General features: G+C 54.4%; 1 protein-coding gene across 9 annotated transcripts in view; it reads right to left on the bottom strand.

Moving 5' to 3' along the window:
- RTKN (rhotekin) overlaps positions 1–14,774 on the bottom strand; it is a 570,155-nt gene that overhangs the window by 62,768 nt on the left and 492,613 nt on the right. For 5 of the 9 annotated variants that reach the window (XM_086964364.1, XM_086964368.1, XM_086964370.1 and 2 more), the window contains exon 9: positions 6,411–6,545. In XM_086964364.1, the coding sequence (XP_086820490.1) occupies positions 6,411–6,545 (135 nt within the window). The remainder of the gene's footprint in view (positions 1–6,410; positions 6,546–14,774) is intronic. The other 4 variants (XM_086964365.1, XM_086964369.1, XM_086964363.1 and 1 more) reach the window with 1 other exon arrangement.

Genomic DNA, 14,774 nt, shown 5'->3' with positions numbered 1-14,774 from the left:
TTTCCCCAGGGCATCTAGTTTTTTACTTCCTTTATCCAGGGTGGAGGCATCTCCAGTTGTTTGGGAGTTGGGCATCTTCCGCGCCGTGTGAACCACAACTGAGTCTGCAGGAAGCTGATCTCGAATATAAGGAGGATGTGAGGCGCGCGCCTTATTCATTTTATCCACTCTGGGAGAAATTACCCGAGGAGTTCCTGGTATGTGGGGGAATCATCTGGGGGAGATGGTCGAGCTGGGTAAAGATCAGAGTCGATGTCTCTTGGGGGCTCAGCGTCGTAAGTGTCCCAGGGGTCTTGTTGTTGGGACTCCCCCCTCTTTAGCCCCAGTGCATCAAATTGGTGGCCCCTGTGGAGTGTAGATATAGGGTCTCCGTGAGAGGAGTGAGGGGAAGGTGCGCCCTGCATGGCCTGTGCTGGTGATGGAGGAGCAGGTAGTAGTCTGGCGGCCTTGTCTGTCCTTCTTCTTTGTTCAGAGTTGGGCCATTATCCAGGGTCTCTTGGAAAGAAAACTGCCTTTTTGGTGTCTGTGTGGCAATTCGAGGCGGGCGGTGATGGTCCAGCCCATGTGATGATGGATTCCCAAAGGTCTCTGTCGAGCATCAATCTCTTCTTGGATCTGATGGATGAGGGATTCTCCTGTTTCTTTGCTAACAGTGGTGGGACCCAACTTCAGCGCCAAAGGCTTTGGGACCAACTGCGTTCTCGGAGCTGATTGTTTTGGTGTCGATGATTTTGGCTCCGATGGTTTACTCGGTGCCAGCCTGATCGTGGTTGGTGCTGAGCCGAATATTCTGACGCGAGCTGGAGCTGGGCGTTGTGGCCGAAGTTGATGGGCGGTGCTGACAATGGCCTGAGGGCAGTGGTGGCCCGATGGTCTGCTGTTGGTGTTGGAGGGTGACCATGCAGCCTTTTGTGGAGGCCTGTCCGGCTTGCGAGCTGTATCAAGGATTGAAAGGGTGTGTACTCACACATTGTTGAGCTGCGGGAAGGTGTTTGTTCTCCAAGTCTGAGCTGGCACTGTCTTCTAGTGAGTACACCTGCTTGCCTCTGCTGTGATGTTCTTGAACTCTTCAGTGTCTAAAAGGTCCACCGGTTCTTCTCTGCTCCTCCTCAACATCTCCAGGCATCAAGCTCGGTGGTCGCGGAGAGTCTTCTTCGATCTGAAGAAGCAGCAAGCGTCGGAAGCAATCTGGGTCTGCTCGGGCGAGAGACAAAGGTTACAGACCACATGAAGATCGGTCTGTGGATATTTTGAGTGGCAGCACGGACAATATCTAACAGGCGTTTATTCCATCACCCTTGTGACATGGATTGGAACCAATCGGAAGTCCTGAGAAATAAGCCCTAAAAGGGTGATGGCCCACAAGGGACTGAGTTCGAACCTGAGGATCTCCCAGGGCATCTGGAGTCGTCGACCCAGAACGGAATAAAAATTGGATTTGTAATCGAAAACAATACCGACAATTAGAAGCTACCTGTGGGAACTGAAAAGGGTACCAACGACAACCGTCTCGAATCGGAGCTTGGAAGCACATGTCCGAACCTGATGGCAGAAAGAAAACAATCTAACAATGGAGTCGATGCCCATGCTCATTACTTGCAACAGGCGGAGTCGCTGAACCTCGTGACTCAAAAGACTTCTTCGAAGAAAAAAACTTGCACACATCCGGGCCCAACATTAAATGGCAGAAGTATGTACAGCGTGTGCATGTACAGCCACACATGCATCAACGGTCCTTTGATTCTTATAAGATGGGGCAACAGCAGAGGAAACAACCCGCTTCAAAGAAAAGCAACACTTTGGGAAGAAACAGTGCAAGCATCCCTCCCTCAGAGGACGGTACGGCTCGGGTACCATCAGCCCAAGCTTGTCCCGTCACAGGACAGGTACAAGGTGGGCAGCGGCAGTGCAAGCATCCCTCCCTCGGAGACAGGTACGGCTCGGGTACCATCACCCCAAGCTTGTCCCATCACAGGACAGGTACAAGGTGGGCTGCAGTGCAAGCATCCCTCCCTCAGAGGGCAGGTACGACTCGGGTACCATCAGTCCGAGCTTGTCCCGTCAAAGGACAGGTACAAGGTGGGCAGCAGTGCAAGCATCCCTCCCTCAGAGGACAGGTACGGCTCGGGTACCATCAGTCCGAGCTTGTCCCGTCAAAGGACAGGTACAAGGTGGGCAGCGGCAGCGCAAGCATCCCTCCCTCGGAGGACAGGTACGGCTCGGGTACCATCAGCACGAGCTCGTCCCGTCACAGGACAGGTACAAGGTGGGCCGCAGTGCAAGCATCCCTCCCTCAGAGGACAGGTACGGCTCGGGTACCATCAGCCCAAGCTTGTCCCGTCACAGGACAGGTACAAGGTGGGCAGCAGCAGCGCAAGCATCCCTCCCTCAGAGGACAGGTACGGCTCGGGTACCATCAGCCCGAGCTTGTCCCGTCACAGGAAGGGTACAAGGTGGGCAGCAGCGCAAGCATCCCTCCCTCAGAGGACAGGTACGGCTCGGGTACCATCAGCCCGAGCTTGTCCCGTCACAGGACGGGTACAAGGTGGGCAGCAGCGCAAGCATCCCTCCCTCAGAGGGCGGGTACGGCTCGGGTACCATCAGCCCAAGCTTGTCCCGTCACAGGACAGGTACAAGGTGGGCAGCGGCAGTGCAAGCATCCCTCCCTCGGAGGACGGGTACGGCTTGGGTACCATCAGACCAAGCTTGTCCCATCACAGGACAGGTACAAGGTGGGCTGCGGCAGCGCAAGCATCCCTCCCTCAGAGGGCGGGTACGGCTCGGGTACCATCAGCCCTAGCTTGTCCCGTCACAGGACAGGTACAAGGTGGGCAGCAGTGCAAGCATCCCTCCCTCAGAGGGCGGGTACGGCTCGGGTACCATCACCCCAAGCTTGTCCTGTCACAGGACAGGTACAAGGTGGGCAGCGGCAGTGCAAGCATCCTTCCCTCAGAGGGCAGGTACCGCTCGGGTACCATCAGCCCAAGCTTGTCCCGTCACAGGACAGGTACAAGGTGGGCAGCGGCAGTGCCAGCATCTCTCCCTCAGGGGCGGTACGGCTCGGGTACCATCACCCGAAGCTTGTCCCGTCACAGGACAGGTACAAGGTGGGCAGCAGTGCAAGCATCCCTCCCTCGGAGGGCGGTACGGCTCGTGTACCATCAGCCCAAGCTTGTCCCATCACAGGACAGGTACAAGGTGGGCAGCGGCAGTGCCAGCATCTCTCCCTCAGGGGCGGTACGGCTCGGGTACCATCACCCGAAGCTTGTCCCGTCACAGGACAGGTACAAGGTGGGCAGCAGTGCAAGCATCCCTCCCTCGGAGGGCCGGTACGGCTCGGGTACCATCAGCCCAAGCTTGTCTCGTCACAGGACAGGTACAAGGTGGGCTGCAGCAGCGCAAGCATCCCTCCCTCGGAGGGCAGGTACGGCTCGGGTACCATCACCCGAAGCTTGTCCCGTCACAGGACAGGTACGAGGTGGGCAGCGGCAGTGCAAGCATCCCTCCCTCGGAGGACAGGTACGGCTCGGGTACCATCAGCCCAAGCGTGTCCCGTCACAGGACAGGTACGAGGTGGGCAGCGGCAGTGCCAGCATCCCTCCCTCAGAGGGCAGGTACAAGGTGGGCAGCAGCAGTGCAAGCATCCCTCCCTCGGAGGGCAGGGACGGCTCGGGTACCATCAGCCCAAGCTTGTCCCGTCACAGGACAGGTACAAGGTGGGCAGCGGCAGTGCCAGCATCCCTCCCTCAGAGGGCAGGTACGGCTCGTGTACCATCATCCCAAGCTTGTCCCGTCACAGGACAGGTACAAGGTGGGCAGCAGCAGTGCAGCATCCCTCCCTCAGAGGGTGGTACGGCTCGGGTACCATCACCCGAAGCTTGTCCCGTCACAGGACAGGTACAAGGTGGGCAGCAGTGCAAGCATGCCTCCCTCGGAGGGCAGGTACGGCTCGGGTACCATCAGCCCAAGCTGGTCCCGTCACAGGACAGGTACAAGGTGGGCTGCGGCAGCGCAAGCATCCCTCCCTCGGAGGACAGGTACGGCTCGGGTACCATCAGCCCAAGCGTGTCCCGTCACAGGACAGGTACGAGGTGGGCAGCAGCGCAAGCATCCCTCCCTCAGAGGACAGGTACAAGGTGGGCTGCGGCAACGCAAGCATCCCTCCCTCAGAGGGCAGGTACGGCTCGGGTACCATCAGCCCGAGCTTGTCCCGTCAAAGGACAGGTACAAGGTGGGCAGCCGTGCAAGCATCCCTCCCTCAGAGGGCGGGTACGGCTCGGGTACCATCAGCCCGAGCTTGTCCCGTCACAGGACAGGTGCAAGGTGGGCAGCCGTGCAAGCATCCCTCCCTCAGAGGGCGGGTACGGCTCGGGTACCATCAGCCCGAGCTTGTCCCGTCACAGGACAGGTACAAGGTGGGCTGCAGTGCAAGCATCCCTCCCTCAGAGGACAGGTACGGCTCGGGTACCATCATCCCAAGCTTGTCCCGTCACAGGACAGGTACAAGGTGGTCAGCAGCAGCGCAAGCTTTACTTCCTCTAAGAACAGTGACTGCATGGCAGGAGGACGGCAAGCTTCCCTCTCTCACAGAAGCAACAAGTGCAATGTTCCATTTCCCAAAGAAGATATCCAAGGGGCCGACTTGTAGAAGCTTTTATCACTCCCAGAACATGCACAGTTCAGACACGAGGGGAATGTCGGTTACAAACAGATCTCTGGAGGCGGGGCTTCACTCAATGAAAGGACTGCATTGGTGGATGAATGAGTGAATATGTGAGCTCTGACTCCAGCTGATTTTCCAAGGGAGCCTCCTGAAAGTGCTGCTGCTGTCACAAGAAGACCTGCTGGTATTGCTGCTCCTTTGGTGTTCCTTGCATTGAAAAGTAGTCAGTACTCACTAGGCCCTTCTTATTTACAGTGGCCGGCCACAGCCTAAGTAGCCATGCTCTAGACAGGCACACAGGTGCCCCTCTCTTTGGAAAGGTTTTGAATAGGGGTGGGCGGAATTTGCGTAGTTGCTTGTTTTGCCCATTCGCAATGCTTTTTTCCTGTTCGCGAACGCTGTTTACATGCTCGGAGAAAATATCTTGCGACCACGCATTTTGAAAGCGCAAACAAGCAAAAAATTCCGCGAAGTCATGGATCGCGTAATTTTTGCCAATTCCGGGTTCTCTGCGGGACGCAAAATGACCCAAATTCCGCAAATACTCCGAGCAGAACAGAATTTACCGCCCAGGCCTAGTTTTGAATTCTCATGAAATATGCGCTGCGGAATTCCAGCCTCAGTGCTGCACCTGTTCAACATGTTGAGAGCCACCAGTGTGTACGTGTGTCACGTATGCAATGTCCTTTCTTACCTTGGCTGCGGATACTGCACCCCTGAAGTGGACAAGGAGCCATTAAGTAAAGAAGTAGCATGCTATATACAAACACCGGCCGCCTACAGGGAGCGCATTGTAGCACCTACCGCTTCACTTCACAGCGCTAGTTACTGCACCAAGAATGGCTATACATAATACAAGCATGACACGTGCCATATGTAAAGCTTTTAAAACACAATGGGGGTGAGCCTGTTAAGGGAGTTGGGGGAGGGGGATTCATTGCAAAATTGTCAATTCAAAGAGAACGTTCCTACATCATACATTTTTCAAGGGTTACAGAGGCTGCTAAATTACTCCAAGCGTCCTCATTCAAAACAACATTTCGTATATTTTAGAAAGTTATTTCGAGATCATCACACACCCGTACATAAATCTAAAAGTGTACAAGACACATTTATTTCAGAACATAACGAATTAGATAGAGTAGCGACACAAACGGTACGAACAAGCAAACAACCATTACTTTTTGTGGACATAGAGCACGTGCACAAAAGACCTCTTTGATTACACAATAATCATGGTGTATTCACATGAATGTTCAAAACGTTGTAGCAAACAATCAACAACCAATCACAGAGCTGACATTTACGTTGTCAACATGCATCCGCATAGCACAAACCTTGTCAGTCAGAATAATTGGGAGAAGAGGAGATATAAAGCAGAGCAGGCAGTGCTTAATTTGTAAAACCATAAGTGCCGGGGCTCTAGTCACGAGGTCTCTGCAGCTTGCACCCCCCGTCGCCACTGCCATCGCTGTCAATGACGGCACCAACACAACTACTAACCAGCACACTGCTACAAGTGAGACAATCCAGACTATTCCAGGCCCCCAAAAAATAGCTTGGGAGGCAGGTATTAGTTATTTTTAATGCACACTGAACATAAAAACAATTGCTGTTCTGTTCAGCTCTACATTGTACAGACAGCGCCACCATTTGGCAGTTGTCATAAGTGCAGGTGTCAACAATTAAATGCCGGCTCAAATTAAGCACTGAGAGCAGGAGAGGGAAACGGAACCAGACCACCTACCTTGTTAATCGCGATGGTGAGCGCCGGCTCCACCCTGGCCTCTGCCTCGTCCTGCCGCCGGTAACAGAAGAGATTGCACCCACGCAGGACGCAGAACATGGGCGCCCACTGCTGCGGCTCACCTGCCTGCTGCTGCTAAGCACAAGAGAGAAGAGGGGAGAGTCAAGGCGCTGTGTGACCGTGAGATGCTGGGAAGCACAAGAGAGGAAAGGGTGAGTCAAGGCGCTATGTGACCGTGAGCTGCTGCGAAGCACAAGAGAGAAGAGGGGTGAGTCAAGGCGCTGTGTGACCGTGAGCTGCTGCGAAGCACAAGAGAGGAAAGGGTGAGTCAAGGCGCTATGTGACAGTGAGCTGCTGCGAAGCACAAGAGAGAAGAGGGGTGAGTCAAGGCGCTGTGTGACCGTGAGCTGCTGCGAAGCACAAGAGAGGAAAGGGTGAGTCAAGGCGCTATGTGACAGTGAGCTGCTGCGAAGCACAAGAGAGAAGAGGGGTGAGTCAAGGCGCTGTGTGACCGTGAGCTGCAGTGGAGCACAAGAGAGGAGAGGGTGAGTCAAGGCGCTGTGTGACCGTGAGCTGCTGCGAAGCACAAGACGGGAGAGGGTGAGTCAAGGCGCTGTGTGGTCGTGAGCTGCTGCGAAGCACAAGAGAGGAGAGGGTGAGTCAAAGCGCTGTGTGACCGTGAGCTGCTGCGAAACACAAGAGAGGAGAGGGTGAGTCAAGGCGCTGTGTGGCCGTGAGCTGCTGCGAAGCACAAGAGAGGAAAGGGTGAGTCAAGGCGCTATGTGACAGTGAGCTGCTGCGAAGCACAAGAGAGAAGAGGGGTGAGTCAAGGCGCTGTGTGACCGTGAGCTGCTGCGAAGCACAAGAGAGGAAAGGGTGAGTCAAGGCGCTATGTGACAGTGAGCTGCTGTGAAGCACAAGAGAGAAGAGGGGTGAGTCAAGGCGCTGTGTGACCGTGAGCTGCAGTGGAGCACAAGAGAGGAGAGGGTGAGTCAAGGCGCTGTGTGACCGTGAGCTGCTGCGAAGCACAAGACGGGAGAGGGTGAGTCAAGGCGCTGTGTGGCCGTGAGCTGCTGCGAAGCACAAGAGAGGAGAGGGTGAGTCAAAGCGCTGTGTGACCGTGAGCTGCTGCGAAACACAAGAGAGGAGAGGGTGAGTCAAGGCGCTGTGTGGCCGTGAGCTGCTGCGAAGCACAAGAAAGAAGAGGGGTAAGTCAAGGAGCTGTGTGACCGTGAGCTGCTGCAAAGCACAAGAGAGGAGAGGGGTGAGTCAAGGCGCTGTGTGACTGTGAGCTGCTGCGAAGCACAAGAGAGGAGAGGAGTGAGTCAAGGCGCTGTGTGGCCAGGAGCTGCTGCGAAGCACAAGAGAGGAGAGGGGTGAGTCAAGGTGCTGTGTGACCGTGAGCTGCTGTGAAGCACAAGAGAGAAGAGGGGTGAGTCAAGGCGCTGTGTGACCGTGAGCAGTGAGCTGCTGCGAAGCACAAGAGAGAAGAGGGGTGAGTCAAGGCGCTGTGTGACCGTGAGATGCTGCGAAGCACAAGACAGGAGAGGGTGAGTCAAGGAGCTGTGTGACCGTGAGCTGCTGCGAAGCACAAGAGAGGAGAGGGGTGAGTCAAGGCGATGGGTGACAGTGAGCTGCTGTGAAGCACAAGAGAGGAGAGGGGTGAGTCAAGGCGCTGTGTGACCGTGAGATGCTGCGAAGCACAAGACAGGAGAGGGTGAGTCAAGGAGCTGTGTGACCGTGAGCTGCTGCGAAGCACAAGAGAGGAGAGGGGTGAGTCAAGGCGCTGTGTGACCGTGAGCTGCTGCGAAGCACAAGAGAGGAGAGGGGTGAGTCAAGGCGCTGTGTGACCGTGAGCTGCTGCGAAGCACAAGACAGGAGAGGGTAGGTCAAGGAGCTGTGTGACCGTGAGCTGCTGCGAAGCACAAGACAGGAGAGGGTGAGTCAAGGAGCTGTGTGACCGTGAGCTGCTGCGAAGCACAAGACAGGAGAGGGTGAGTCAAGGAGCTGTGTGACCGTGAGCTGCTGTGAAGCACAAGAGAGGAGAGGGGTGAGTCAAGGCGCTGTGTGACTGTGAGCTGCTGCGAAGCACAAGAGAGGAGAGCAGTGAGTCACGGCGCTGTGTGGCTGTGAGCTGCAGTGGAGCACAAGAGGGGAGAGGGTGAGTCAAGGCACTGGGTGATCGTGAGCTGCTGCTGCGGAGCACAAGAGAGGGGTGAGTCAAGGCGCTGTGTGACCGTGAGCTGCTGCAAAGCACAAGAGAGTAGAGGGTGAGTGAAAGCGCTGTGTGGCCGTGAGCTGCTGCGAAGCACATTAGAGGAGAGGGGTGAGTTAAGGCGTTGTGTGGCCTGGAGTTGCTGCGAAGCACCAGAGAGGAGAGGGGTGAGTCAAGGCACTGGGTGATCGTGAGCTGCTGCTGCGGAGCACAAGAGAGGGGTGAGTCAAGGCGCTGTGTGACCGTGAGCTGCTGCGAAGCACAAGAGAGGAGAGGGTGAGTGAAAGCGCTGTGTGGCCGTGAGCTGCTGCGAAGCACATTAGAGGAGAGGGGTGAGTTAAGGCGCTGTGTGACCGTGAGCTGCTGCGAAGCACAAGAGAGGAGAGGGGTGAGTCAAGGCGCTGTGTGACCGTGAGTTGCTGCGAAGCACCAGAGAGGAGAGGGGTGAGTTAAGGCGTTGTGTGGCCGTGAGCAGTGAGCTGCTGCGAAGCACAAAAGAGAAGAGGGGTGAGTCAAGGCGCTGTGTGACCGTGAGCAGTGAGTTGCTGCGAAGCACAAGAGAGAAGAGGGGTGAGTCAAGGCGCTGTGTGACCGTGAGCTGCTGCAAAGCACAAGAGAGGAGAGGGGTGAGTCAAGGCGCTGTGTGACTGTGAGCTGCTGCGAAGCACAAGAGAGGAGAGGAGTGAGTCAAGGCGATGTGTGGCCGTGAGCTGCTGCGAAGCACAAGAGACGAGAGGGGTGAGTCAAGGCGCTGTGTGACCGTGAGCTGCTGCGAAGCACAAGAGAGGAGAGGGGTGAGTCAAGGCGCTGTGTGACTGTGAGCTGCTGCGAAGCACAAGAGACGAGAGGGGTGAGTCAAGGCGCTGTGTGACCGTGAGCTGCTGTGAAGCACAAGAGACGAGAGGGGTGAGTCAAGGCGCTGTGTGACCGTGAGCTGCTGCGAAGCACAAGAGAGGAGAGGTTGAGTCAAGGCGCTGTGTGACCGTGAGCTGCTGCAAAGCACAAGAGACGAGAGGGGTGAGTCAAGGCGCTGTGTGACTGTGAGCTGCTGCGAAGCACAAGAGAGGAGAGCAGTGAGTCACGGCGCTGTGTGGCCAGGAGCTGCAGTGGAGCACAAGAGAGGAGAGGGTGAGTCAAGGCGCTGTGTGACCGTGAGCTGCTGCGAAGCACAAGAGAGGAGAGGGTGAGTGAAAGCGCTGTGTGACCGTGAGCTGCTGCGAAGCACATTAGAGGAGAGGGGTGAGTTAAGGCGTTGTGTGGCCGGGAGTTGCTGCAAAGCACCAGAGAGGAGAGAGCTGAGTCAAGGCGCGGTGTGACCGTGAGCTGCTGCGAAGCACAAGAGAGAAGAAAGGTGAGTCAAGGCGCTGTGTGACCGTGAGCTGCTGCGAAGCACGAAAGAGGAGAGGGTGAGTCAAGGTGCTGTGTGGCCAGGAGCTGCTGTTCACAAGCATGAACCACAAACACATGAGGCGCACAGTCTAGGTGTGAGGGGTGGAAGGCAGGTAGAGTGGTGGAGGGCTGGGGAAGGGTGACAAGGGGAGGGCTCAGAAAGGGTGTGAGTGGAGGGCTCAGAAAGGGTGTGAGTGGAGGGCTCAGAAAGGGTGTGAGTGGGAGGCCCAGAAGGGGTGTGAGTGGAGGGCTGAGGGAGGGGGAGGGTGGAAGGCTAGGGAAGGGTGAGGAGTGGAGGGCTGCGAAGGGATGTGTGTGGAGGGTTTGGGAAGTGTGTGGGTAGAGGACTGGGGAAGAGTGAGAAGTGGAGGGCTCGGAAAGGGCATGGTTGTGGGATGGAGGGCAAGGCAGTGGTGTAACAAAGTCCCCCGCAACCTCACATCGCATTGGCAAGCCCCTGAAATGAGAGTTTCGGACTGGGTCCAGAGAGTAGGAGGCCCTTTTCAGGCGGCCCCCTCAAGTTTTGTTACGCCACTGGGGCAGGTAGAGCGGTGGAGGGCTGGGGATGAGTGAGAAGTGGAGGGCCCAGAAAGGGCGTGGGTGAGGGCTGAGAAAGGGTGAGGGTGAAGGCTAGGAATGGGTGACAAGTGGACGGCTGAGAGAGGGTGAAGGTGGAGGGCTCGGAAAGGGCATGGGTGGGGGCCTGGGCATGGGCAGAAGGCTAGGGAAGGGTGACAAGTGGAGAGCGGGGAAGGTTGAGAGGTGGAGAGGAGTGCAGGGCTGGGGAAGGGTGAGGGGTGGAGGCCTGAGCATGGGCAGAAGGCTAGGGATGGGTGACAAGTGGAGAGCTGGGGAAGGTTGAGAGGTGGAGAGGAGTGCAGGGCTGGGGAAGGGTGAGGGGTGGAGGCCTGGGCATGGGCAGAAGGCTAGGGAAGGGTGACAAGTGGAGAGCTGGGGAAGGTTGAGAGGTGGACAGTAGGGAGAGGGTTGGAGGGCTGGCAGGGGTGGCTCTAGGCTCATGGCGGCCCTGGGCAGAAAGTGTAGGTAGGGGGCCCTGGAAGAGGGGAAGGGCGGAGCAGGAGGCCAGTGAAGAGGGGGGGGTCAGGGTGCTTGGAAGTGGAACAGAGCCAGAGGCCGCCAAATCCCTGCCAGGGGCTGCCACACAAATATGTATCTATCCTCAGAGGATTATTATATTATGGATATATATTGGTGTGGTGGCCCCTGGGGTTTGGTGGCCCTGTGCAGGTGCACAGCTTGCACATGCCTAAGGCCGCCCCTGGGGCTGGGGAAGGTTCAGTGGTGGAGAGGAGTGCAGAGCTGGGGAAGGGTGAGGGGTGGAAGGCTGAGGTGGATGGGCTCGGAGGGCTCGGAGTGGGCATGGGTGGAGGGATGGGGAAGGGTGAGAAGTAGAGTTCAGTGAAAGGGTGTGAGTGGAGGGCTGGGGGCTGCGTTTAAATGGCTACAGAGCGGCGCGCGCGACAAAAACACTGGCTGATGAATGGGAGTCTGATTTTCAACGACAGTTCCACAGCTGACCTCACGGTGGCAGCAGAGGCCCGCCGCAGAAACTGCAGGAGCTCTGAGGGCACCAGAACATGTCAACAGACTCGCCCAGTGATGCAACTGGAATGTACCCCAAAACCCATTCATTGGGGGTCAAGGTATGGCAGAAGAAAGGGAGTGGAGTCATGAAAACCAGCGTTTGACAGTCAACTTATACATTTATTTAAAAAAATCTGCTGAAAGAAATTGACAAGGACGCATGTATTTGTAATTGTAATTGCATTTATATAGCGCTTACTACCCCTGACGAGGCATTGAAGCGCTGTACAGCGAGTAGCACGTTACTTCGCAACCCAATGCTAACTGTGAATCCAGTGGTTATTATTAATTACTGTGATCACTCGTACTCCCTCAAAAAAAGATGGCATACATTATCCTTCAGTCACTTTGTGACAGATTAGAATAGCACCAGTTGGGTCTGGTGATTAGTGGAGGCTCTGGGGGTCTCAGTTGAACGGCTGGAGACAGGTAGGCTGGTGGGATCTTGCAAGGTTCGGTTGCAGGGCCAGGGTTTTACAGAGGAGAGATTGTGATCTATGAAATGAGGTGTCAGCCAATTGCAGAATTACAATAAAACAGATTATGGCAGAAAGGCATGAGAGAGAGACGAGGCGATACTCAGAAATACAACACACACGAAGGATGGAAGGTAAGAGGAGGGGACGCTGGAAAAAGAAAGAAGAGAAATCAAGCTAGTTGCATCATGGGGATGTAGTCCGCAGGTCTGTTACTCTGTCTGCTGGCCTGCCTCTCTACAACTACAACTCCCAGAAGCCTCCACCCGCTGCTCCAGCTCCGGCGAGACACAGAGACCGGGAGTCGGAGTCTGCCCTAAAGCTCTGTTCCTACCTTCCATGGCTGACAAGATGTCAGTTTTCTGTTTAGACAGAAGTTAGGTTTAGGAGAGCAGACCCTCAACTGCCTTTCTCTCCCCTCTTCGTTATTAAGATACTTCTGTTGGAGGGTTTCAAAGTCTGTCAAAGATGCGTTCCCTGCACGTTGATAAAATCTATACTCCAAGTTAAAACTATAGAGCAATAAATCAAAAGTAAATACTGAAAATAAAAATCAAAAACTGCTCGCCCTTTCACTTTCTGAAGACTACAAATAATTTTTTTTTAACCAGGTTTTATTTTGTTCAAAGTAGAAAGCCTTGTACAGCATTTCTATCGCCAAATCAAATTTTTAATTCACATAATTTTCATATTAATCTTGGCCTATACGAGCGAGAAACACCAATGTTATATTATGTTACAAGAGTTTGTATAGGTCACGTCCATCAGGTGGTTTCATGGCGCTAGAGTCAAGGGCAGGCTGCAACACTGAGAGGATTCAGTTAGTCATACGTCTGGGAGAACAGACAGGTCTTTAGCTGTTTCCTAAACTGCGCCTAAGAGGTCTCAGGCGTCAGCTCCATAGGGAGAGAGTTCCAGAATTGAGGGGCCAAGACCGCAAATCTCAGTCTCCGTGTTCTTGCATCTGAAGGATGGGATGACCAGAAAATTCAAATGGGAGGACTTAAGGTCCAGAGAAGGCACGTAGCGCTGAATCCTAGAAGAGATGAATGAATACTGGACTGATGCCAGAGAGGGTTTTGAAAAGGATGCATCCTAGCTTGAAGGCACAGCGCTTGCCCACTGGTAGCCAGCATAGTCTTTTCATCAGTGGCCCAACATGGTGCCATTTGGGCTGGTGGTAGATTAATCTGGCCGCTTTGCTCTGCACCAGCTGCAGGCGTTTTAGTTGATATGCCGGGATACCAAAATACAGTGAGTTGGCATAATCAACGTGGGAGATAGCCAGAGCCAAGATGGCTAAGGTCAGGGCTTCGGTGGTCAGAAATCTGCTGATCTTCCTGATCCTTCGCAATTGGAAGAAACAGGAGGAGACCACTGACCCAATCTGAGCGTTCATAGACAGGCCGCTGCTGATCACAATGCCCAGGGTTTTGGTAGAACATGCTGGCAGTGGGGGGTTGCCCAGTTGGAGTGGCCAGAAGTTGGAGTTTCAGGGATTGGCTGGCCCACCCGTTAGGATCAGCTCCGTTTTCTCGGGGTTTAGTTTCAGCTGGTTGCTGTTCATCCATTCACTGATGAATTTCATGGTGGATTGGATGTTGGAAACAGAGGATGCCGATTGATCGATCTCGAATACCAATTGGAGATCGTCAGCATCATTAGAGGTTCCAACCTTTCTTTCTCTGAGAGAGCAGATCGAGGGTAGTAGATCCAGATGAAAGAGAAGCGGTGAGAGAGAGGAACCCTGGGGAACCCCGCAGGTCACTTTCATTTTGGTAGAGCTAGCCAATCGTGCTGGTAGCATGAAGATGCAGCACTCCTCAGCTGTGCTACCTTGTCTAAGTGACAGCTTTATTTAGTTAAATGCATTAATCTTTGGCACCTTTTGTACTAATAGTGGCACACATGATTGATTGCGTTCTATGTCATTGTTTTCTTACCGACATGGAGTGTGAAGGTGACCAGACGGGCCATGTGTGTGAGGAAACGTGAGGAGACAGAGTTGTTAGAAACTGTTACCAAAATGGAGAAATCCTGTTGAGGTAAATTACCTATTGTAGCAGTCTAGAGCGCACTGCAGGGCTGTTCGTAACTTAGGAGGTTCCTCCGAATAGGGCAGAAGAAGGGCTTTAAGTGGGCCGGGTCTCATCGGGTCTGAGCACCGGCGGTTTTTCTAAGGGGGCTTCGAAAGGGGTCTCTTTCGGGCTCTGTTTTGTGCCCTGGCTCAGCGGTCCATTTTTTCCGGACTGCAGTGACAGCAGACACATCGATGTGCGCTGATCACACTGCTCACTAGTGGAGAAGTTACGGCATGACATCATTCCGGGTGAGCGTTGTAGGGGAAGGGAAATCCTTTAAGGAGTCATTTTCTCTCCCGATTTCCCTTCCCTTTTTGAAACTCCCGAGCAGCAACATTGTGGTAGGGTCACCAGGGCTTTAAGTGGAAGCTTTTTCAATATTATAAACAAGCAATAGTTGCTGCTTTTTTATCTTATGCAACTAACAACCATTGACAAAGCAAATAGTCCTGCCTTCTTCTAGGTACGATGTAACTTGTAGTATCATATATCTGGATGCAATGACAGAACAGCAAAATACAAGTCAGGGGCACACTATGATAAGCACAGATTTTTAGCTTATATGTTTTTAAGCCACCCCTTAATTACATTGGCCACG

The sequence above is a fragment of the Lissotriton vulgaris genome, chromosome 3_2 (genome assembly GCF_964263255.1).
Source record: "Lissotriton vulgaris chromosome 3_2, aLisVul1.2, whole genome shotgun sequence".
Classification (NCBI taxonomy): Eukaryota; Metazoa; Chordata; class Amphibia; order Caudata; family Salamandridae; genus Lissotriton; species Lissotriton vulgaris.
This window is presented reverse-complemented; position numbering and strand designations above follow the sequence as displayed.